Genomic DNA, 25,746 nt, shown 5'->3' with positions numbered 1-25,746 from the left:
GACTGGTGAAGTACTAGCATTAAGAAAGGCACAGAGGGAAGTACAACCAACCAGGTGTGTGCCTGCATTCGTGAGCACAAACCAACTAACTATGCTCAGTTGCCCTCGATGGGATGTGGAGCTGGTTGTGTTGGAGAAAGATACAGAAAGGCAGGGAAGAGCTGAATTTTGAAGAGTCCTGCACACCACGCTAAAGAGCACTGGATAATATCCTAGAAAAGTAGAAAAAACAAAAAAAAAAGGTTTTCACTAGTAGACATATGACCTCCTCATCTTGTTGTTGGAATAGACTCCAGTGACTTTTGGAGAAAAACGTAATTGCTGAGAGCTTCAGCACCTTGAGGCGTACGGCAAAGGTAGATTTCTGGGGTTAGACTCACCAGAAGATGATTCAGCAAGTCTGGGGTAGGGCCCAGACATCTGTATTTTTAAACAGCGCCCACTGACTAAATGAAAGTGATTCTAAAGTCCTCGATGATCCTCTATAAGATGTTAAGTGAGAAGACAGAGAACAGTATTTCTCAAGGTCTTCTGGGCTGAACAGGTGACACTGGATTAACAATCAATGCACCATTCAGACCAAGTCATAAGACAGCCCCCAGTCCATGTGTCTCACCTGAAATTGCCACTTTCTTGGAAGAACAGGGAGAGAAGACCTTTCTCAAAGATTAAGGAAAGACAGTATTGATATAAGATCAGGAATTCCTTAGGCATCTCTGTGCCTTGCAAAAAATTTATGACTATGGAGCCAAAAACGTTCCCTGGCTGTAATTCTTTTTAAACCTAGATATCCTGTTTCAATAGAAATAGCTCTCCATCAGCGGACAAGAACACTCCTAGCAACCTGAGGAGAGCTGAAGTACATAGTTCATATCTTCCTACATCAGCCATTGGAGGAAAACTGCCCGAGAGCCTCAAAGCTGGTCATTGAAGGGGACAGCAATCTCCTGCAGGCATCAGTGAACATGTGTTTATTCAGCATGGCCTCGCCTGACATGATTTGCTGGCTTTCCCCTGACATGCCCATTGTTCAGAAATCCACCCAGAAACCATCTTCTACAGACAGAAGTAATCTTAGAGGGATGAAGACACAGTGAGTCACAGGGAAGGTGATCATATCTCCTCCCACTGGAGGTGTCAAACCCCTCCCTTTCTCATCACCTGGCAAGCAACACCCTCTGTTTAGCCTTGTGGAGCTGGAGGGGATTGGCCACTGGAGCGTTTACGGATTGCCTGAACATCCCTCAGTGCTCTATGTTATGAAATGGAGCATTTCAACGCACTGGGAGTTCTGATTTGTGAACTGGACTGTTACAGTGGTTTAATTTCCTGAAATATAGCTGCCTTCGCAACTAATAGATTTTTCAATGCACTGAGGAGAAAATTGCATTAGCTCCTGCGTAGCCTGGACTTAATATTTTTAGAAGCTGCAATTCTTCTTATTACAGTGCACAGTGTGTATTTATGTATGTGTACTTAGCACAGTGTCAGACACACCAAAGGTACTCAGTGAGGAGTTTTGAAAAAGTAAAACAATACAGTTACACAAACAATGTTCACTGAAAACTTTTCCTCCTGATTGCTACACACTGGCGAACCCAACTGGTTCATTCATTTATTCATCATTCATCTATTCATTCAATAAACACCTAAGTGACTTCTAACTTTGAGGCTCTGATGAGCCTCTGACTGCTTTGAGAAAGTAATGACACGGTTTGGAGGGATATAATAATATAATATGATAATTATATATATTGAAGACATGGTTTTACTTGATGGGGGTTTGGAAGGGGAGCTGGGGATAAGATGGTGATATTCAGGTGGCTTGGGTGACACTCATCTATTTCCAAGTTAGAGGGAACCAGTTCTGATCAGCGTATCTCCAATCTTCATGTGTGTGTGTGTACCTGTGGATTAAAGTATCAGCCATGATCTGCGGACACAGTGTGGTCTAGAGGAGATAAGGATCCCCTAATTCTAAGTCAGTGTCGTGTGTGTGTCTGTATATGTGCATGTGCATGTATATGCATACATATTTTTACAGTTACACTCACCTGCTGCTCAAAGTGCTGAGAATGGAGATAATAAACATCAGGAAAAAAAATAAATAAGCCTTGTTTCCCCACTGTTGAGAATTTACTCTACTGCATGCACTCTTAACGGGGGCAAAATCTGGTTTTCATGAGAAAAAAAAATATCAGAGCTCTTTTATTCCAGTGGTTTGGTTATTAAAATCTCAGGACAGGAGCAACTGGGGTAAATTAGGGAGTCAAATCTCCAAAGGTTTTTTGGGGATAGGGATGATGTTTTTTAAGAAGAATCTGAGAAACAGCTATATAGGCTGATATAACACCAAAGTAGCCATAAAACAGAGAAGTGTGCAAACACACACACATACACACACACATTGAAACCTGATTCCAGAGGGTAGCATTACCATCTGCTGAGTCTCCTAGTTCTTCCTCCCTTCCTGAATTTAATTAGAAGGCAGCTTAAGCAGAAAGCACATTTCTCTGTCCTCTGGCTCATCATCGGAGAGCAGGGGGCTCCATCTCTCACTCTCGCCCCCACCCCGTTCTTCTTCCTTCTTTTCCACTCTCATCACCTGCTTCACAGGGATCCATCTAAAGGGCAGCCACATAGGCTGCAATTAGACAGGCATCTGGCCGCTGTGCATAATGAGGCGCTTGGCTTTTCATCTGCAGAGGGCTCTGGAGCACTTTGTAGGTGAAGCCCTTGCTTGTGACCACCTCTGTTCTCAGCTTCAGAAATCCACCTTGTAGGTGAATTTAACTTTAAACACATGGGAAGGGCAACTCCCAAGTGGGTAAGGAGGTTTAGGGAGGATGAATCAGAGGTGTCAATTAATTTCTGGTTGGTTAAAAAGATAAATAAATAAAACTGTGGAACTCTCTTTAGGATTAGTGAAAGGATTCAGGAGAAACCTTGTTCATAGCAGTCTGAATTTCTTCCAGCTAACAGCCAAAATGACCCTTTTCACTGTTCAACCCTGAAAAGATGATGCCTTCATTCAGCTCTTGTAAAACATCTAACAAACATTAACCAAAGGTCTGATTGTAATTTCAAATATTTTAACCTTGACCTTGAAGCCTTGTTTGAGGCTGCATAGACTGTGGTGAGGTTGACATTCTCCCTCCACAACAGACCCTTGCCATTTTTATGATGGTTGTCAAGGAAACCAGATTGAGGATAGCCGTCTAACCTGTCTAGATGCAGAAATAACCATACATGAAAATGCAGAAGGGAAGAGAATGTCACCTTTGGAAAGTACTATAAGACAATGGCACGTGGATCAGGATAATTCCATTACATCTTTGCTTCCACTTGGAGACCTGGCTGCCCATCAACTAATTCTAAAAGTCACTATTTATCTATTTATTGTGTATGCCAAATTCTGTACTAGATATAGAAAGCTGGAAGATGTTTATTTCTTTGGAGATCATAGGTAAAGACCACAGAATATTATTTTACTGATGGTAAATTTATACTTGTTCAATACTCACTATGTAACAGCGACTACCCTAGAGCAATGTACAAATGTCATCTTTTAATCCACACAATAATGCTAACAAGCAGATGCCAAGAAAATCCCAGAAATAAAAAGAATTATAGGAGTTGGGATTGGAAATCAAGTCTCTCTCATTCCAAAAATCTCCATCCTCCCAGAAATTGATTCTTCAAGTAAGATATTCTGACAATGATTAAGTAGTAAAAATAATGCACAAAATTCGTACTAAAATTCTTAGGATGGAAACGGGAAGTAAAATCAAAAAAGACAACGATGACCACTTTATGGAGCCCACACTTTAGCATAAGTGGATCCTCCAACATAGTTATGTTCAATACAGATAATTCCTTCTCATTATAGATGTCTCCCCCAATCTCCATAGGACCGCATCTGACCAGTAGCAATGTATTAGGAAAACTCTTAAAATCAAAACAAAAAGCAGATAAGGAAGCTTGAAAAAACATGTTCAGATCCTAAAAGATTGTTGCAGTGGATTCAAAAACTTCTGTTGTTTACCACCTAACCACCATGTGGGGGGAATTGTAGTCTCGGATTCTTTGCTTTATACAAACAATGGTTAGTGTCTGAACAATGCCACTGCTGGCCTGGAGCAGTCCACTGGAGGTTTGCATTCTCTTCTCCAGCACACTGAGGGAGACCTGCTGCAGCCCCAGCCCAGCACTGACCACACATTCATATGGGCCCACTACTGGGCCTGCCCCAGAAAAACCAACCATCTACGGGGGGAGGGGAGGCTGGCATTGTGGCTTGTTTGCATATGAGAAAGACCACCAAATTCCACATTGATGCTAATGTGGAATTGAGGGTAGCCTCAGCATCTTTTGGGGGGTGTTACTGTACTACTAATACCTACCAGGTGATTCTTCTCTGCAATCAAGCCTGAGGTCCATAACAGTTGGAGAAATAAAGATAAACTAGGGAGAAGTCAAGATCCAAATTGATGGCTTTGCTCTGTAACTTCAGTTCTTATTTTGTTGTCTGCACGAACATTGAAAAGATCCCACACAGCATATTTTTAAAAATCCCTGGCAAATATTCACGCTGCATGGATCTGGAATCAACATATAGTAATGAAACCAGCAATGTCCTGAGAATTTGAAAACACAAGTCAGGTGCGGTCAACTCCCTTCTCTGATTCTCAGCTTCAGCATCTGAAAAACAGAGACAAAGCCACCTGCTTGCTCTGCACGCCCGAAACTGGCATGCTGTGCAGGGAATTACGCAGCACAGTGCCCACCTGAATCGGCCATCACATGTTCCTAGTTAATCCTGAGTCTAGAGGGAATGAATATTTCACTATGTGGCAGTGATGGGGCTCAAATCGCTGGTCCCTGACCATGTCTGTCGACACAGTGATCTCCTCTGGTTCTTCACAATGGCTGGTTTTGGAGGGTAGGGCTCACAGGTTATGTATATATAATGTAAAGGCAAGAAGCACACTGTGGGACACGGTGTATGTTAAGCAATAACACCCTATTAATAATAACAGGGGATGAGAAGGGGGAGTTGCAGCAGAGCGATTATGCCTGTGAATAAGATGTTGATCACCACTTGCTATTTTATCTTCCAAAGTATTATTTAGGCAGTAGCAAGCGGATTTAAAACCCACCGGGGGTTCTTGAATTCAGCCAGGCTGAGTGGTTAAATCCAATGAAAATATCCTAGTTAGATGATTTTTTTAGCCAAGGGAGTTGGGTATATAAAAAGAAATTTAACAGGTCAGTTTATGAAGATGTCCATCTTTGACAATAGGGATGATGATGATCACATTAATAATAATAAAAGTACAGGATGGCCTCACTTGCAATGCAATTTCCTGTCTGGCATTTCATTTGATTCTTGACATAATTCTACAAATTGGACAAGTAACGGATTCATTTTTCCTTTTAACATGTAGGAAAGTAAGGCTTTAAAAAAGTTGTCATTGTCCAAAATGGCACAACTAGTAATTGGCAGAGTTAAAACTCACCCCCCGCCTGACCTTCAGGAAAGCCACGGTCACGAGTCTAAAGTCATGCTTCATCATGAGACACAAGTAGGAACAACAGGCTTTGAGGGGGCCTTCCCCACATTTTGATACATAAACACATCTTTGCCCCAAACCAAGTTGATGACATGGCATAACCAGGGATGAGAGCCTGGAATGTTTCCAAGATTCTTATTCAGAGTCATCTTGGAAATCACTCTGGCCTGCTTTCCACATCGTTTTGATTAGAGAACCAAGAGAATTAGATCCTGCAGTGTCCCAAATGGGGTAAGAGAGTCACGAATGTATAGCAACAAAGGACAAACAGGGGCTGGCCAGGGGATGTATCCAGTGAAGGCAACACCATGTCTCACAAGGTTGGGACTAAAAAGGCACAAATCCATTCAGCTGTTCTCTGACTTCAGCGGCTTGAGTTTTATATCTTACCACCTTCATCATCATATCACCATTAACCCGAACAGTGACATCACCCCCAGTTTTTTGAGATTCTAATACGAGGCTTATTTTGCCCCAAGAGACATTTATCAATTCTTGGAGCCTATTATAGTTTAGATATGAGGTGTCCCCGCAAAACTCATTTGCAACAAAATGCCATAATGTTCAAAAGAGAAATGATTAGATTATTAAGAGGTATAACCTGATCAGTGGATTAATCCACCAATATGGATTAACTGGGTGGTAACTGTAGGCAGTTAGAACATGACTGGAGGAAGTAGATCACCCTCCAGTGCCTTTGGGGTTTATGTTTTGTCCCTGGTGAAAAGAACTCACTCTCTGCTTCCCAGCCCTGGGTCCCCTTCCCCCACCACGCCCTTCCACCATGAGGTCCTACCTCACCTTGGTCCCAGAGCTATGGAGCTGGACAACCAAGAACTGAACCTCTGAAACTGTGGGCCAAAAATAAAATTTTACTCCTTTAAGTTGTTTTTGTCATGTCTTTTTGGTCACAGTGACAAAAAAGACAACTAAGAGACATTTTAAGTTGTCATAACTTGGGGTGGGGTGCTACTGAATTTTAGTGGGTAGCGGCAGGAATGCTGCTCAACACTCTTAGCTCTCAAGATCATTAGGCCCCCAAAATCAATGGTGCTAAGGTGAAGGCACCTTGCTCAAAAGTCCTATGAAAACTTATAAAAGTGCAGGTGGATGAACAAGCACAGTCTTGTCGTGACCTAGTGCGACAGTAAAAGTCTGGCCTCTGTTTTGACCTGATGGAAAATATTGCTTTGGGTAAGAAAATACCTCGAAGGAGGAAGGAGGCAAGGATCTGAAGTCCTTAGCTTCCTTCCTTAAAGGAACAACAGTGACAACTTTATAATTCTTACAAATAACAAGATGATTAAATGAAACTTGCCCATGAAGGAATACAAATTTTGGAAAAGCAAGACTGTCCAGTGAAGCATCCTGGGAGGTCTCTTTGCTTGAAGTCAGTGAGCTAGCCCTTGGCTGCCCTTCTCCGAGCAAGCAGAGTACCCCTGTCCAGCAGACCTAGGCACCTTGTTCAACCAGCAGATAAGTCTCACCCTAAACAACTTCACCTAAACCAAGGTCTCCAACCTTTGGGTGCTGGACTGCTTTAACATTCCCCTATATACTTCAGCCTATGTTTAGACTCTCCAAGATCTGAACCCCACAAATTAAATCTCAAGGTCAAGAGCAGTCTCCTGTGTGCCCAATACAAAAAGAAGGGGACAGCGGATTCCTTCTGCTGGTGCACAGCTCCAGGGTGTACCTGGCTGTGACCCTGCTTGGGCACACCTATCCCCAACTGCCTAGAGAGCGAGGCGTGGGCCCCGCCGATCCTGCATATGCACTTGGGGGAAAGGAAAGGAAAGCACAGCTCCCTTGGGGGCAGCTTCGGTCCTCACTCTCATCTTCAGGACGACACCAACACTTGCTCTTCCTGCTAAGCCTGCTCCTTCCTTTAATCTCCCCAATTGTTCACAACCACGTACCCACCAGCTGGTTCCAGAATTCTAGAAACCAGTCTTGATCCCTCTCTCCCACATCGAGGTCTACATCCCCACCACACCCAACATGCTCCGCACCCTGTCACCTCAGCTTTCAAGACATCTGCCCCCACCATGTGCTAGCTGCATGGATATCTGTGCAGGGAGCTCTTCTCTAAGATACTTCTAAACCTACTCCTTGGGAACTGTCTCTGGAAGATAAACTGATTTCATTCTATCTTGATTTTCTCTCTCTCCACAGAGACGTCTGCCCTTTGCAATCCATGCTGTCACTTGGTCACTAAGCCTGAGAACTTTACGATGGGGGTCATAGAATTATGTGTATTCTTTTTTTTAAATTTTTCTATTGGTTGTTCACAACATTACAAAGCTCTTGACATATCATATTTCATACATTAGAATCAAGTGGGTTATGAACTCCCATTTTTACCCCAAATACAGATTGCAGAATCACATCGGTTACACATCCACATTTTTACATGCTGCCATATTAGTGGCTGTTGTATTCTGCTACCTTTCCTATCCTCTACTATCCCCCCTCCCCTCCCCTCCCATCTTCTCTCTCTACCCCATCTACTGTAATTCATTTCCCTCCATGTTTATTATCCCATTCCCCTCACAACCTCTTATATGTAATTTTGTATAACAATGAGGGTCTCCCTCCATTTCCATGCAATTTCCCTTTTTTCTCCCTTTCCCTCCCACCTCATGTCTCTGTTTAATGTTAATCTTTTCTTCCTGCTCTTCCTCCTTGCTCTGTTCTTAGTTGCTCTCATTATATCAAAGAAGACATTTGGTATTTGTTTTTTAGGGATTGGCTAGCTTCACTAAGCATAATCTGCTCTAGTGCCATCCATTTCCCTGCAAATTCCATGATTTTGTCATTTTTTAGTGCTGCGTAATACTCCATGATGTATACATGCCACATTTTTTTTATCCATTCATCTATTGAAGGGCATCTGGGTTGATTCCACAGTCTAGCAATTGTGAATTGTGCTGCTATGAACATCAATATGGCAGTATCCCTGTAGTGCGCTCTTTTAAGGTCTTCAGGGAATAGTCCGAGAAGGGCAATAGCTGGGTCAAATGGTGGTTCCATTCCCAGCTTTCCAGGAATCTCCATACTACTTTCCAAATTGGCCGAACCCGTTTGCAGTCCCACCAGTAATGTACAAGAGTATCCTTTTCCCCACATCCTCGCCAGCACTCGTTGTTGTTTGACTTCATAATGGCTGCCAATCTTACTGGGGTGAGATGGTATCTTAGGGTAGTTTTGATTTGCATTTCCTTGACTGCTAGAGATGGTGAGCATTTTTTCATGTACTTGTTGATTGATTGTATGTCCTCCTCTGTGAAGTGTTTGTTCATGTCCTTGGCCCATTTGTTGATTGGGTTATTTGTTTTCTTATTGTCTAATTTTTTGAGTTCTTTGTATACTCTGGATATTAGAGCTCTATCTGAAGTGTGAGGAGTAAAAATTTGTTCCCATGATGTAGGCTCCCTATTTACCTCTCTTATTGTTTCTCTTGCTGAGAAAAAACTTTTCAGTTTAAGAAAGTCCCATTTGTTGATTCTTGTTATTAACTCCTTAATAGGACACCCATAGCACAAGAGTTATGTGTATTCTTAACAACAAGCCACAGGGTATACAACTGGTATTCTGTTGCAAACTATCCAACAAAAGAGAAAATCAAAACTCAGGAAGCAACTGAAACATACGCCTGTCTCATCCAGTATCCCCCTCTTCTGCCCTCACATTCGCTGAACAGGTTGGGGTGTGGATTTCATAAAGAAATGAGGCCAGTTAGCATCATGCTTGTCAGCCACTAAGTGTGCTCCCCTCGCCTGATTTAATCCTTGGGTGGCTCCCGGGGTATGCATCTCTCTCCTCCTATGAGCATTGTTTGTGGGAGAGATATACCATTTTCAGTGGAGGGTGCCCTAGTGTGTTCTAAGATGCTCTGCACAGAGTACACCCTCTTATTGTGACTTGTCTGTTCTTAACTAAAATGTGGACACACTAGCTGGGTGTGGTGGCACACACCTGTAAACCCAGCTAATTTGGAGGCTGAGGTAGGAGGATTCACAAGTCTGGCCAACTTAGCAATATTATTTCTTAAAAAAAAAGAAAGAAAGAAAAGAAGAGTTTAAACGGGGATGGGATATAGGTGAGTGAGTGGTGAAGCACCCCTAGGTTCACCCCCAGTGCCACACCTATACACACACAGATGCAGACATGATGACTATGCACACATAAACATGGAAGATAAAAGTCAATCCTTGTTTCCTTGGACACCCTGAACAGTCTCTTGGTGATAGTTTTAGTGATCTCCTTTATTTGCTTTCTCAACTATCAAAAAGGTGTACCCTTCATAAATGAAAAAAAAAAAGTGCCAAAGAGATAAAAAAAAATGGCATTTCATTTCTGATAGAAAAACTGCAGTCATAAGGATAGTAATTTGATAGCTCACCCTGGCAGATAATGAGCCCTGCTTGGGGAGCAGAAGCCTGCCATCAGTCCACAGAGCCAGATAACTGCCTTATGCCTTCCCCCCACCTCCTGCTCAAATCTAGTGTGCCCGGCGAGGATGTGCTTCACTAACAAGGGGACTGCAAGCCACGCTAGGCCCCCAAACCCAGCTCCAGGCCCTGCTTCTTCTTGTAAGTAACCCCCCAACTACCAGCTGGTAACTGATTGGTATCATGCTGTTCCCTATTTCATTAGTTTCACTAATTCTTAGAGAAGGCATTAGCCTCCCTGCATCTGTATTCTCCAGGCAGAGTGTGCGCTCAGCAGAGTGCGCATTCCCTATCTACTCATTGATTTGCAGCACAGTACAGAACTGAGCTGCTTCCTCCCAATCAGCTGGGGACTCAGCTACCTATTAATTAGAGCAAGCATCAGGTTTCCCAAGCCAGCCTGTTTCCCTGCGCCGCTGAGAAAATGGAAACTGCAGGTAGTCTGCCCACCTTGATCTTGGAGGGGCTGCCACCTTCCCCAGGCACACAGAGAATCCTGACAGAGTTACCCAACCCAGACTTCAACCTGAGTACTGAAAAGTCAGATTCCAAAGAAGCCAGAGGAGGGTGAAACTTGCATTTATTGATCATCTCTGCTTCCTAAGTAGGCATTCTGTTCTCACAACAAACCTACAAAGCAAATGTGAGACTCTTGGTTGCTTCCCCAGACCTACACTTCCAATTCTCTACTGAAATATCACACACACACACAGTTACTTTCTGAGTCTTCACAGACAAGGCATGAGGGTAAGACCATTCCCACACACCTGAGAAGTCACCTGAGAGGCAGAGGAGATAATTCCCTTACAGAGAGAGAGAGAGGGGGATGGGGAAGGGGGGAGAGAGAGAGAGAATATGAGAATAAGTCTCTCTTCTTCCTTGCTGTGCTCTAAGTTGCTGAGCTGACTGCTGGATTTGCTGTGGCCACCTGTGATCACGAGGAGACCAAAAGATTTCTCAGGACAGCACCCACCCTTCTTGGCACTGACAATCTCAGGGCTTCTGCTAAATGAGAAAATGAAGAAATTGCTCAAGCCATTTTTACTTTGGTTATTTATTTTTTTCCAGAAAGGGGCCATGGTAACTGTTGAGAGGGCTGTGAAATGACTCCCAGGGCCCTCTCCCGTGATGAGCCTTAATGTGTCCCACTAAGAAACCTCAAATATGATATGACTAAAGAAGTGGCTCTCTAGTGCACAGAGTGAAGAGGTTCAAGGGCACAGTTCCAGACAGATCTTTACTGGATGAGCCCCTCCTACAGAAATGGTGGCAATCTTGACAGTTAAGGGGTGACCCCAGAGCCTCCTGAACACACGGGGCTGCCCCCATGAAGAGAGAACAGTGAGGCTTCTCCTCCAGTTACCTGTCTCTTCTTATTCCTTTCCTCCCTCTGTTTTTTTCAAAGTCTAAAGAAAAATACATTTTAAAAAATATACTACTGAAAAACAAACAAACAAATCCCCAAACAACAACAATCTCATAAACTATAATCAAAGAAAAACAAAAACACTGAAATTCCTCTAGTTACGGGTACCTTATCAAATACTGCCAGACTCTTAAATGATTGGAAAACTACACAGACACCTTCAAATTTTGAAGTAAGATGGTTTTGTGATTTTTTTAAAAACGTGATATTACGGTTCCAGGTATTTTTATTTTCCCATTTATGCAAACAAAATTCTATTATTAAATCAATAAAAGTCTTATTAGAAATAATTCTGCAAAGCTTCTAATATCCTCTTGTGAGGATGCACCATACTCTATCCACCCTGCAATTAGGCTTAAGGTTCACTGCAAATGAACAACTCCTTGAATCCATCTTTAATCCCTTGGGGCCAAAATTTTCTACATCACACAAAGTGAATATTTTATAAGAATTTTGACAGATGTTGCTAGACAACTAAAAGAAAGGTTATTCTGATGTTCACTTACAACAAATACTTTCATGAATATTAATTAATCCTGGTGCCTACTTAGTTGCTAATAATAGATAATAAAAATTTTTAGTCTTTCCTATTTAGATACAAAAATTTTACTTTTCATTTCTATGAATATTTATTACACTGTTATATTACTATACATATGTTTTTACTAATTGCATTTACTTTGGGAATTGCTTTGTACTTTTCCTTTACCCATTTTTCCATTGGTCAATTTTTTCTCTTTATTTGTAATAGCTCTTTGTATATTATATGCTACATCTGTTTCAAACCTATTAGTTTTCCTTTAGAATTTTTTTCATTTATCTTGAGCATATACACAAAAATCCATTGCCCTTCAAGAAACCTTTTCATATTTTTCCAGATTTTTTTTAAAGATCATAATGTTAATAAGTCTTCAATTAATACAAATTGTATTTATTTTTCTTTTTGTAGTGCTATGGATTGAACCCAGGGTCTTGTACATGCTAGGCAAATGCTCTACCATTAAGCCACTTCCCTAGCCAAAAATATATTTTTATGTTTGGTAATATCTTATCCCATCTGTTCCCAAATGCTCCACCTTTACAAAACGCCTCTTCTGAGTAACTCATTCATTATCTAAAGGTTGGAATTTTTTCCCTGAGCAAGGGATGATTGACAGCCAGAACATAATTTTTCCCTTTTCATATTCAGCACAGATAAAAGTAACAGGAACTCTCTCTTGCTGAGTCAAGGAAAAGTCTCTGAATCCCTCCCAAAGCTTCTTCCTTTGACTATTTCCTTCCAGTTCATTCTGAGCGAACACAGGCTAGGAACAGGATGCAGAGGTAAGAAGGGCAGCAGGGTCCCTCCAGTGGACTTCACCCTGTAGTAGGCAAGTCAGGCACATAAGCAATATTCACATACCAGAGGTCGTTCAAGTCAGTACCTGATGACACATCTACAGAGGAAAGCCCAGGGGGCACGGTATCCCACAGCAGGGGGACCCACTGCTTATGAAATGGTGGGTCAAAATAGTCTCCTCGAGATTTAAACCAAGCTCTAAACAGGAGACCAGGTGGGAAGGAGGAAGGGAAGACCTCTATTTTGGGTGACTTAACTAACTAGATAAGCAGAAAAATCCTCTCAGTGAAAAGTTTTATAAAAGTTAAAAAAAAACATAAATGTATATGTGTGTATGTGTGTCGCACACTTTGCACTGTGTGTATGCATTTCCATGTGTATGACTTGATTTAGCCTGAAAGCAAAATTGCAAATTTAAAAGGAGGTCCAAGAGGGATAATTTGATTGTGTTTCCTGATACCAAGTACAGCCCCGAGGCAGGCCTCTCTTGAACTTCTGCTGTAGTGATGCGAGGTTGCAGCCCAGAGCCAGGCTAAGTAATATGGTGGCAGAGAGAGGACACTGAATAATATTGTGCCCCCAAATCCTGCACTCCAGGTAGAGAAGTGATCTAGAAGCAAAGCCCAATATGCAGCAGGAAAGACCCCAGTCCTTCCCTTTAGGGCAATAAGGGTGGCAGCCAGGGGAGCCTCCCTAGGAACTCAAACTCTCATGTGTACCACAGCACAGTGTCACCAGCTGTCCCAAGTGGAGAATTTAATTTCGAGCAATTAGGACTGTTACTTCCTCAGGCAACTGGCAGCAATAAATGCAAATATTCTTCCAGGTAAACACAACATTACAACTCACAGCTTATGTATGTCAGCATGGAGCTTTATATAGCATTGCAGGAAGGGGTAAAGCCCCGGCTGAAGGGCTCTGGTGCAATTTCCTCCACTTCCTAGCTAAGAAAGAAGTGTTGGCCAAGCTGTCTTTATTCCCAAGTTCCTCATCTACAAAACAGAATCCTAACAGCACCCTCTCAAAGACACTCCACATTAATTGTTTACATATAAGAGCAAAATAAGTGCTGATTATTATTGTTATTTTATTACAATTCTTCTATGCATATTCTTATGTGTCACCTGATTTACTGTTTTGCATTTTAATATTCTTTATTACTATATTTATCAGATTTATCATTTTCTTATAAATGGAACTAGCTTTCAGAGTTAATATTTTTAGTTTCCTGGTTTTTATTTTCTTACTTCCTGGTCTCTGCTATTAACTCCATTTCCCTTCTGCGTTACTTAGGATCACGTGATTGTTCCTATTTCAATTACAGAATGAAATGTAGATTTTTTTTTTCATCATCTTTGTTTTTGAATAATAAAAGGATTGAAGGCTGTTAAAATATCTCCAGTGACAGCTTTGGGCACATTCCATAAACTTTAGTGTGAAATATTCCCCCCTTGCTGGTTGCAAAATAAGCTGCAATTTTAGTTTTTATTTCCTTTTGGATTAAATAAACATTTCGGCAAAATGCTTTGTCCTCCAAGTATTTTGAACCTACCATTTGAAAGCTTGCTTTCTGATAGGAAGATTCACTGTGCTGTGGTCAAGAGTGGGGCCTGTAACATGTCTCTGGTGTAGAATTTAATGATGTTTTGTGGCCTAGCATGCCATCAGTTTTGCAATTTTTTGAGAGCGTTTGGAAATCAATTTTTATTCCATTTGATGGATGTAAAGTTTGATACCTGTTGATACCAATTATATTATGACACTTGTTTTTGTTTGCACAGTACACTATATCCTTCTCAGGGACTGAGATTTTTCCTAACAAAGTCTGTATGCCTTTCACTTATGCTTTTGTATATTTGGAAGCTCTCCTCTTGACAGAAAGGTATGTGGAATAAATCAATGTTTATAGCTGCACAATTCACAATAGCTAAACTGTGGAGCCAACCTAGATGCCCTTTAGTAGATGAATGGATTTTTAAAATGTGGCATATATACACAATGGAATATTACTCAGCAATAAAAGAGAATAAAATCATAGCATTTGCAGGAAAATGGATGCAGTTGGAGAAGATAATGGGATGGTGGAATGTGATGGACATCATTATCCAAAGTACATGTATGAAGACATGAATTGGTGTCAACATACTTTATATACAGAGATATGAAAAATTGTGCTGTATATGTGCAATAAGAATTGTGATGCATTCCGCTGTCATGTATTTAAAAAATAAAAGCAATTTTTTAAAATAAATAAAAAATAAAAGAGGAAAGTAAAAAAAAGTGAGAGTCAAGGCTTATTTATTTCCTTCATATGAATATCTAATGTTCCAGAGTCACTGTTTCTTCCCTACTTTCTTTGTTTCCTACCTATTTTGCATAGACTTCATTTCATTTGCCACCATCTTTCCAATAACTTGCTCTGGCTGTATTCATAATTACCTCAGTCGTCACATTTGAGCTTTGCAGAAACACACTTTTTTATCCCTAGAATAATCAAGGCAAAGGGTTAAAGGATTCCCCTGAGTTACCCCACAAAATGTAATAAATGTAGATGTTTCTAAACCCGAGGTGCACTCCCCAGGGTGTTGTGAAATGATTGTGACCAGCTGGTTATGTGTATATGTTTTCAAAACAAATATGTGCCATTTGTGTTTGGCTTTGCACTTGACCTAGAACAATTATCTATAGATCATTCCACATGTAACTTCTCTGAGCACCCACTGCCTGTCCCTTGAGAATAAGGCCTTTTCATTCTTGAGTATTCATTCAATTACTTTCTCTGCATTGCTAGCAAATGATCTAGGATAGTTTCTTCAAACAGTATACGATGGCAATCTCAGTGACTCAGGAGGCCGAGGCAGGAGGATTGCAATTTTGAGGCCAGCCTGAGCAATTTAGGGAGACCCTGTCTAAAATTGAAAAATAAAAACAAAGGGCTGGGGAGGCAGCTCAGTGGCAGGGTGCTCCCTGGATTTAAACCCAGGTACTGTAAAGCAAACAGACAAAAAACAAAACAAAACAAAACAAACCACTGGTGTGTATTTTTGGAGCTCCTACATAGCATATTGGTTTCTACTGCCTTTATACACAAGAGCACCTGGTTAGTATTCTTGGATCTCTGCCTGTTTTGCACAAAACTCTGCAAACATTTTCTCTGGACACATTATCACCGTAGAAGAGCTGAAGCAGGGCCTTTATTCTTCCAAGCTAATGTTTCTCTTCCCCCCTTATGCTTGCATCACAGTGTGGTGTTAGAAGTCAAGTACTGTACTTGTCCATAGCCATCGACCCTATGTGGCTTATAAGCACCAGAAATTCGGCATATCCAAACAGTGCTAGAGCTGTGTGTGTGCTAGGCAAGTGCTCTTCTGAGCTATATTCCCCACCCTAGAACCATTACTTTTAAAGGAAGGGTTTTGTTTCAATCCTTTCAATTCAAATGTTTTTTCAGGGTGTAAATGATGAGGGCAGCTTGTCACTGATTTACCTGTACTGCAGAGGCCCCTCTTGACTGACATGCATACAAATCTTTTCAACTCTTGACAAGTTTTCTTGAATGCCATGATCCTAAGGGTAAACCATCCAGTACTCTGGCCCTGGCAGTAACAAGAGACCCTGATTTTCACTGTTTTTACACCATACTGTCTTAGCTACTCCATCCCAGGCTAACATGCCCCAAACAAATACAAGGAGGAGCTCACGTAAGATACTAAAGCTTTAATATTTCACTCCCCCAAATTAGACGTTTAACATTTCTATCATGTGGACCAAGACTGTTCCGATTGCAAAAAGTTCCTCCCGCCCTCCCTTGCTTCCCATTTTTGTTTGATTCAGCTTAATTCTAAATTCCATCATAACAACCGCACTCTTGAAGAAGTTGTTTTTAACCCAATTTCTGATTGGCAAGATTATGGTACAAGAGAACAGCAAGCAGAGCAGGTCTGAAGAATTAGACGCTACCATCAGTTCCACCTCTGGTCAGTAGCATTCTGATCATCCATTTGGCAAATTCCTTACTAATAAAATAAACATGTGCCCCATGTATGGACTGGAGTTCTTGATGGGACATGAAGACATCAGGTATGCAAAAGCACCGCCTTCTTCAAGGTCAATGAGCTATAGAAGGAAAACCACAGCAAATCAGCAAAACGAGAAAAAATTATGCACACAATAGGAACAGGGCTAGTCCAGGGCACTTAATTGTTTTCAGTAAGTTTGATAAGTCTTTGAGCTCAGACAAATTAGAGGTCCAGCTGGGAAATATCATGTAAGTGAATCTTGAAAAAAAAAATGCAGTGATTTTAAAAGCTCAGAAAATGATAAAGATATGAGGTAGAGATAAAATGGAAGATGTCCATGCAAGACAGCCACCTGGAGACCATTTACCAACATGCAGGGCAGAAGACACCCAAGTGTCATCAAGGCTCTGAGCACTGTCACTTGAGACATGCCTGTAGAAATGAAGTGGGCATTAAGGAGGAGAGAAGACTCAGTGGATACTCCAGGTCTTCGAGCCACCAACTGACCCAACTCTGCCCAGCCCCAGTGCACAGAACCCACTCATTTGTTTGGGGGCCACCATTGGCCAGGTTTTGTACTAAGAGCTGGGCACAGAGATGGAAGTTATATCCCTTGCCCTCCAGGTTCTCACAGCCTAGTAGGGAAGGCAGACAGGCTACGCTGGCTGACGAAGGGCATACATGATTGCACTTGGTTTTTATCAATGCTCAGGACCAATGGGAAAGTTCAAAAAGATGAAAGTTTCAGTACAGCCCAAGGTGAGTATTTCTACTAGAATTTCTAAATATGGAGCAAGGTACTGTGGGAGGGAAGGACCACTTATCTCTGGACATGTTCAAAAACAGAAGACTGTTTGTATAGAAAGTTATTAAAAACAAGTAGAAGGTTATGCCAGATGACCACCAAATTTCTTCCTAATGAAGATTCTACTGTTCTCAAAAAGTGACAAGGACCAGTCAAGAGAACTCTCACTTATGTAAAGAAAAAATTTGCTGGCATCTCAAGTGAATTTAACAGACATAAAAAGGTTTTTCTTTAAGGCAGATTAACATTTCAGATGGTTGCCTAAATTTTTTAATAAAAAATTTAAAGATACTTTTTAGTTGTAGGTGGACATAAAACCTTTGTTTTTTATTTTTACATGGTTCCAGGGATCGAACACAGTGCCTCACTCATGCTAGGCAAGTACCGTACCAGTGAGCCACTACCCTGGCCAGTTGCCTACATTTTTAAGGTTCCTAATTTAATAGCCAAAGACCAGTCTTCTAAATATATAAAAGTGTGTATTCAAACAAGTTACACTTACCCATCCATGTCCTTTCTGTGACCTTGCCCTCACTATCTGAGAGATCAGCCTCTGCAAAGGGCCAGAGGTGCCCTGTGGGTTTCAGAAAACCAGCTCCATACTCGCAAACCACATGGATACCCCGGGAACCGAAAAGCAATAAAGAAAATGGGTGTGTGGAAATTTTTGCACACCTGCATATACTCATCCTCTGCCAGATCTTCTTTGTACCATGAGACCAAGAAGAACAGGAGGAACAACAGCATAAACCCATCCACTATTATAAAAGCAAAGCCACAATGTATGGCCTCGTGAGAGGCCAGCAGTCACTGTGGGAGAAGGGGAGGTGATGACACGTGGGATTGGACAAAAGAAGGTGTAAGACAATAATTACTCTATGGAGCCAGCCTAGGTGTCTGTCACCAGAAAGATGGATTAAGAAAAAGTGGCACATATACACACAGGAGTCAGCCATAAAGAACATAATTAAATCATCTGTAGGAAAATGGATGGATCTGGAGAACATCATGTTAAATGAAACCAGCCAGATTCAAAAAGACAAATGTCATATGGTTTCTCTCATATGTAGAAGTTGAAGGGAAAACAGTAAAAAAGAGACGTCATGAAAATAGAAGAGAGAGCACTGGGAGGCAGGGGAGAAGTGGGAGGGCAGAGGGGAGGCGAGGGAAAGTTCTGGGGAGGAAAACCGACCAAATTATGTGATATGCATGCAGGGAGATGCCACATGGTATCTACTGTTCTGTGATATGGTAATTATTATTTTAAAAATGAAAGAGGAACCAGGTATAGTGGTGCATGCCTGTAATCCCAGTGGCTTGGGAGGCTGATGCACAGGAGGATCATGAGTTCAAAACCAGCCTCAGCAATTCAGCAAGGTAAAAATAAATAAATTTAAAAAAATAAAGGGCTGGGGATGTGGTTCAGGGGTTAAGCACCCCTGGGTTCAATCTCTGGTAAAAAAAAAAAAACAAAAACAAAAACAAAACAAAACAAAAAAAACAACCAAAAAACAAAAACGTAAATTCCTGCTATCTTCAAATACAGGTGCTTACAATGGGACTATATTCCAATAAACCTATTTTGAGTTGCAATCATTACAATTCAAAAATGCACTTAATGCACCTAACCTCCCGAAAATCACAGCTGAGCACCACAGAACACTGTAGAGTACTGATTTTTTACTCTTTGATTGCAGGGCTGGCTGGAACTACAGCTCCTTGTTGCTGCTGCTGCTGCTGCTGCCCAGCATAACAAGAGTGGATGCACCTACCATGTACCTACAGCCAGGAAAGACTCAAATTCAAAATCCACAGAACAGGTTCCACTGAATGCATAGTACATTGTTACCACTGTAAAACTGAGAAATTGTGAAGTCGAACCACCATGAGTCGGGGACTGTCTATACAAAAGGCAGACAACTGAGGGAAGGGGAAGGAAACAGAATTCACTGAGTGCATGAAAAGGCTTTAACTGCTCTTAATCATCACCAACAAAAGGGGATCCGAGTTTCTGAGTTCACAGGCTACTAAGCTCCGGACGTCATTCAGGGTGTCCATCTGATCAGAAGGCCTCACACCCACTGCACTCCCGTTCCTGGGCAGGGCATCCTAGAGCAGCAGATCAGGACGTCCCTGAGATGTGCCCAGGTCTCTCTGGAAATGCTCCAGCCCCATGGGGATATCTGGTCACAGCACTTGAAGCCCATCCATCACCGAATGTGGAACCTTTGAACTGTATTCCAAGGCCTGGCATCAGCAAACACAGACCCGGCTCTGGGAAAAGGTCTATGCCAGGAAGAATCATCTAAGAGATCTCAGGCAGCTCATCTTCCCCTCAAGGACCCATTTGTTCAAAAAAAAGCTATGGGTCCTGGGCTCCCTTCCTACTCAGAGACACCGTGGTTGTGTTCTCTCCATGGCCTCCCAGCTGAAAATGCCCAACTTCAGGAGGTATGCCTTCCCAGGACCTAGACGGGCGAGGGGCAGCTGACCACCCCTCCAGGGACAAGAACAATGGAAGCTGCCTCCCAGAAGACCGCAGGGGGCTGAGCGATCACAGCCACATGAACAGCCTCCACACTCCACAAAGCAATTAAGGAGGAGTAGGAAGCCAATTTTCAGAGTCAACCATCAATATTTTCTGAACCACAGTCCTGAATCCCACTTCATGAGCTTTCTGATGTGGGTAACGAGCAGGCATCAGGTCTAAGGGAAAAGGAGATAAATTAGGGCTCCCCGCTGGACAGGCGGATCATGAAACAGCCACTGGCCCAGCTGCTTCCCTTCAGGAGCTCAGGATCATCCACCCCTGGGCGGGGGCAAGAGGGTGACTTTCTGGGCCAAATGGGGCAAGATGAAAGGCTGGGAGACCTGCAGGGCCTTGTCTGAAAACTGGCAAGGGATGTTTTGCTGATTTAAAGCAAACCCTCTAGTATGATGGCCGCCTAGTTTAGAACCTGATCCCAGGAAGGCAGAGACAGAGCCATCCCAAACCACCTTGGAATGGGTCCCTTTTATCCCCAGCAGGAAGCACCATTCTTAGCGGGCTTCTAAATCCAGGGTTCACGCTTTATTCATTTGTTCTTCAGGAACAGCCAGAAGAGGAGAGAGCTTAGAGGACCCTTGTCTAGCTGGAATTAAAGTTGGTATTCCAGCTTAGGCAAGCCACAGAGAGGGAGATGTAACACAGGAGAAAGACTGGCAGCTGTGGACTGAGTTCTGGATTTTAATCGCGGCTCTGGCACAGCAGCCACATGCTTTGGAGTTATTTAGCCTCCCTAAGCCTGGGATGCCTTATCTGTAGAATGGGGACAATTGAACCTATTCCACAGAGTTGGGTGAAGAGTTCCAGGAGAGAAGCACGAAAAATACAGAAATGAAGTAAATGGTCCATCAGTATGAGAGGTTAGACACAGTCCGTGTGGCCATGGACACACGACAGAAGGAATCCTGAGCCCAAGTTCACGTAGCTCTATCCTTTCCTTCCTGTCCAGTGGATTACATAATCCTGTATGTGATACCATTTTGTTTTCAAAGGGAAAACTCAAATATCAGCCTTGGCGTTTCTTAGCTGCCTGATTTTAGGCAACTATTTTTCAACTCTGTATTCCAGTTTACGAATTATCTGTGAATGGAGGTAAACAAACTTTTCTCTCCACTGCACAGGACTGCCCCGAGTGTCAGCATGCCACCATCTACAAAGCTCTACACCAAAGGAGTCCTCCTCTTCTTCCTCCTCTGCGGATGTTCAGAGCTGCATGCTTTGAGCAGAGATCAGAGAACAGAAATGTGGCCAGTCAGTCCTGGTAGTCTGTTGATATGGGGACTTGGAGGCTGAAAATAAATGGGCCATGTAAATATCAGGAAGACCAATGAGCATTCCGCACACCACAGAGATGGGCAGGCTGAGCGATCGCTATTTGCAAATCCACACTAATTGGTCATTATGGAGACGCGTACCGGTCCATCGCGAATTTCCCACAGTTCATTTTTAATCATGCACCGATCCTTCATAAAGTTCCTATTCCCTATTACTCAATCTCCAGCACAAGCAGATATAATAAGGGGCCCACAGGAGCATTTCTTAGAAACGCCATTTCCAACAGCTACACGAAGTGATTTCTTGGAGCTGTATCAAGGGAGGCCATCCTCTGTGCCCGCAAGGTGCCGTCTGACACGCTTATCTAACACAACTGTGGAACACAGCCTGAGCCTGCTTCTCTCCTGTTCCAACTCATTCTCTGATGTCATCTACAGGATGTTTCCACATGTGCCCTTCCTTGTAACTGTCACGGAAAAGCACTCATTCAGCTGTCACAGGGTTGCTCTGGGGACTTGGGCTGGTACAAATGGAGCTGCCTGATTTATGCCACTGTGTGGTCACAGGTAGGCAAACACCTAGCTGCCCGCCTAAGCCCAAGGCACAAGAGGCCTCAAGAATGAAGACCTGTGGTGGGGACAAAGGAATCTGAGGCTTTGTCATTCTTAAGGACCCAGCTTTGAACTCATTGTGTGTCACTCACACAGTTATCACACCAGGCATGAGGCATACGAGGGTGGTAAAAACCAGACAGGACCTGGTCATTCTGCAGTCTGTGGTCTACGGAAGACAGAGACATTTACCAGCTCATCACACAACAGCACGAAAAAATCCACTCTAATGAGTTTCCAGGAGAAATGTATGTGATCCTACAAGAACATATAACAAAAGAACCTCTATGAGAGGAGGAAGGCAGGGCAGGTTTTCCTCTGTGAACATTGCTTCAGCCAAAGAACCTGGATTAACTACCAGTGGGGTGGAGAAAGGAGGCTGGGGAACAGCTGAACTGCCAGTGGAAACAGTCTGCTCGAAAGTGGTTTCTGTCTTACGAGGACTGGGAAGCCATGGTGGTTTTACCAGAGGAAAGGGGTAGGTCAGGTGGCCTTGCTTTTTGGAAAGCTGACTCTTGCCCATGAATAGCAATTTGGGAGAGAAAAGGTGAGTGGAAGAGAAGGGTGGAGACAAGCCTGTATCAAAAAAAAAAAAAAAAAAGTTGCCATTGTGCTGGGGAAGATCACATGGGTTGGGAAGAGAAGGAGGAGGATTACAGGAATAGCAGGATCAAGCTAGCACATGTGATGGTTGGAGGCAGGGCAAGGGAAAGAGAGGAATTCCCAGGTCTGGATGAGCAGCTGTGTAAATGACAGTGTCATGGGATGAGGGGGCTGAGCAGGGGGAATGGGCAGATGATGGTTGTGGCTGTGTTGAGCTGGATTCTGTGTAAATTATTACTACCGTTGTCATTATTATGGTGGAAAAAGTAAGTTCTCTAAAAATCTTTCATTCTCAGTGTCCTACTGGGTTCTGACAAGTCTCATGGGGCTCAGGAAAGCAACAGGGGGTGACCAATTGGTAGAGAACTATGCAGGTGTTAGGACTCTTCTCTTGGGTTGTCAGTGGTAGAGATGGGGGGAGAACAAGACTCTGGAGACTGTCCTTCTGAACCCTTCATATTGTTAAGATTATTATTTTTTAAGCCAGGGGAGCTTCAATTCCCAATGGATAAGAATTATCTATGTAAAACAGTGGACAACTGGTCTACCTGTATGGACATGGGCACAGGAGTTAGAGCATCTGAGACCTCTGAGAAGCCGTGGGCTCCCAGGAGAAGAGCTCAGCCCAGACTGCCTCACACTTCTGCCTCCCAACTACCAAAGGACTTCATAAAAGGCCACATGAGCACAAGCAAGCAACTTTAAGTAGCATATGGCCATGAAGCAGAGGATTTTTTTTTTTTTAAAGCAAGCATCACCTTGCTAAATGGCCCAGGCTTCCTCAAACTCTTGGGCTCAAGCGATCCTCCTGCCTCCGCCTCCCAAGTAGCTAGGACTACTACAGGTGCACACTACCCTGACTGAGGAGTCAGCATTGAGAACTGGCTGGTTGTGAGCACTGGTGGCCCTTCACCTGGGCCATTGAGGCTGTCCCTACTCACTCAACAGCGAGAGAACCAACCATCAGAACCACTTAGACAGTTCTTCAGTGGGAAACTGGGATTTGAACTAGGGCTCTCTTTCAATCTGCTGTGTTTTCTTGATAAGCACAGAGTACAGGTTTGCAAGGGCCGCAGCACAGAGAAGGGTGAACAGGGAGCAGGAGGCAGAGGCCTCCACCCGCGACAGCTGCTGCTCCTCCTCTCCCGTTGCTTCTCCCCATGGTGTTGGCGCTAAGACCCTGGGAGACAGAGTGGCTTGCTTTCACCTTAATTAGTGCGGCAATTTGCTAAATTTTGTTTTTCCCCTTTTAAGAGTGTTAATCAATTTTAGCTCAGAATAGATTGGAATGGCACACAAATTACCGCGACAATCCCCAAATGCTAAATTCTGAACATCTCGATCAACCTCAGAGCCTGAAACACGTGAAAAATCAGAAACTCCGGCTGGCATCTCTGTGATCTATTTAAAATGTTATGGCTCTGAAATGAAAAGATAATGGCTTTATAAGGTTTGAAACAAGCAATTTACCAGAATCAGCCTCTTGCCTAGGTGTTGAGTCCTTCCCAAGGTGACTGGAGACAAAGCATCAACGCGTTTCTGCAACGTTCCGTGTTCCTCTAATAATAACAATTTGCTAAATCCGCAAGCATTACAGGGCGCCTATTTTGCACCAGAAATACTGAAAAGAATAAGGTGTGCTTCTTTTCCCCATACCCCATTAAGAATGTTGCAGTAGATAAATGAGAATAGAAAATGCCTTCCTATTCCCTGGGGAGGTTGGGGACGGTGCCCAGAGGAGGTGGTAATGCAACTGGGTCCTAATAGTGGGTAGGAATTGTGACAAGGTAGGTGGGAAGGGCACATGGGACAGAAGGATCAGTATAAACAAAGGCTCAAACACAGAAAAGAAGGCAAAGAGAACTGGAGGACTTCTCTGTTAATCAGAGCTGGGAATGGGGGAAATTCTGCAAAAATTACAAGAGATGGTGCTGTTAGAAGAGGCAAGAGGCAAAAAGACAGGGCTTCTAATCAGAATGTGATCTCAGTCTCCATGTAAGCAAAGTGGCACTACGGAAGGACTTTAAGCAAGGATCTCTTTTGGTTGAATCCCTCCGGTCTGACACATAATTATTCAGCATAGTGTTTTTAAAACATCTGCACATATATTCGCTCATTTGAGCCTCTTAGTTACACCATGAGTTGAAATTTTAACCACCTTCCTACCATTGAGAAAACAGGGCCAGAGGAAGGTGACTCACCTTGCATCTTAAGGCCAGTCAATGACAATACACAAATTCCAACCCAGGTGGCTCAGACTAAGTTCAGGATTTACCTCACTGGGGAACAAAATCCTCTCCAATCCTACCATGAAACACTTTCAGATACGGCCTCCCGCACCGAGGGACTGCATGGATTCTGTGTTAATGGATTGGTTGCCTTAGTGCTCTCAGTAATAATGCCAACCTCCGTCATATCCTGGACATTATCCAGAGGAGCCCTGACATCTGCCACTGTGAGTCAATTTAAAGGGTCAGAGAAAAGCTCCCCATGGGGACAGGCCAGGGAGGCCTCGGGCTTCCTCCCTCCCGTACCTTGAGCTCATCTGCATTGTAGAAGTCCACGCGCACAGCGGGCACCATCCAGGTCTGGAAGAGCGTGGCCAGGATCTGCTCGGCGATGGAGTCAGCAATGAGGTGGAAGTGCAGAGGGTTCCGTCTGCAGGGGACAGGAGAAGGCCAGGGAGAGTTAGGCCCGGGAGTTCCAGCATCAGGCACATCCCTCCCGAGCTCCCACTTGCCAACAGCACTTGGGAAAGTAATTACATCTGGTGCTTTGTGGTGAGGACACAGCAGTGAAAGGAAGGAGGTCGTTTCTCCGAACCTTGGTGTTTCAGAGACGTTACTGGCACACACCACAGAAGGTATCAAGGGGCCACCCAAGACAATCCTCTGTTACCAGAGGATGTGTGTTTGTAGAAGTCTCAGGGAGGATGTGGCCAAACATTATGTCTACCAGGGGAACGTACGGGCATTAGTGCGGACACACACTGACAGAGGGGCCACGTCGTTAGGTCAGCGGTGGACAGCTGGCCAGACACCTCTCCCCAGGCACAGGGTAAGTTGAGTTTCCTGCTTGTTCTTCTCCAAAAGAAAA

The 25,746-nt window shown here is 43.2% G+C and overlaps 1 protein-coding gene across 11 annotated transcripts in view; it reads right to left on the bottom strand.

Annotated features, from left to right (window-relative positions):
- Nucleotides 1-25,746, bottom strand: part of Large1 (LARGE xylosyl- and glucuronyltransferase 1) — a 506,960-nt gene that overhangs the window by 217,427 nt on the left and 263,787 nt on the right. For all 11 annotated transcript variants that reach the window (XM_077798432.1, XM_077798429.1, XM_077798430.1 and 8 more), the window contains one exon: nt 25,185-25,308. In XM_077798432.1, coding sequence (XP_077654558.1) covers nt 25,185-25,308 — 124 coding nt within the window. The remainder of the gene's footprint in view (nt 1-25,184; nt 25,309-25,746) is intronic.

The sequence above is a fragment of the Urocitellus parryii genome, chromosome 5 (assembly GCF_045843805.1).
Source record: "Urocitellus parryii isolate mUroPar1 chromosome 5, mUroPar1.hap1, whole genome shotgun sequence".
Taxonomy (NCBI): domain Eukaryota; kingdom Metazoa; phylum Chordata; class Mammalia; order Rodentia; family Sciuridae; genus Urocitellus; species Urocitellus parryii.
This window is presented reverse-complemented; position numbering and strand designations above follow the sequence as displayed.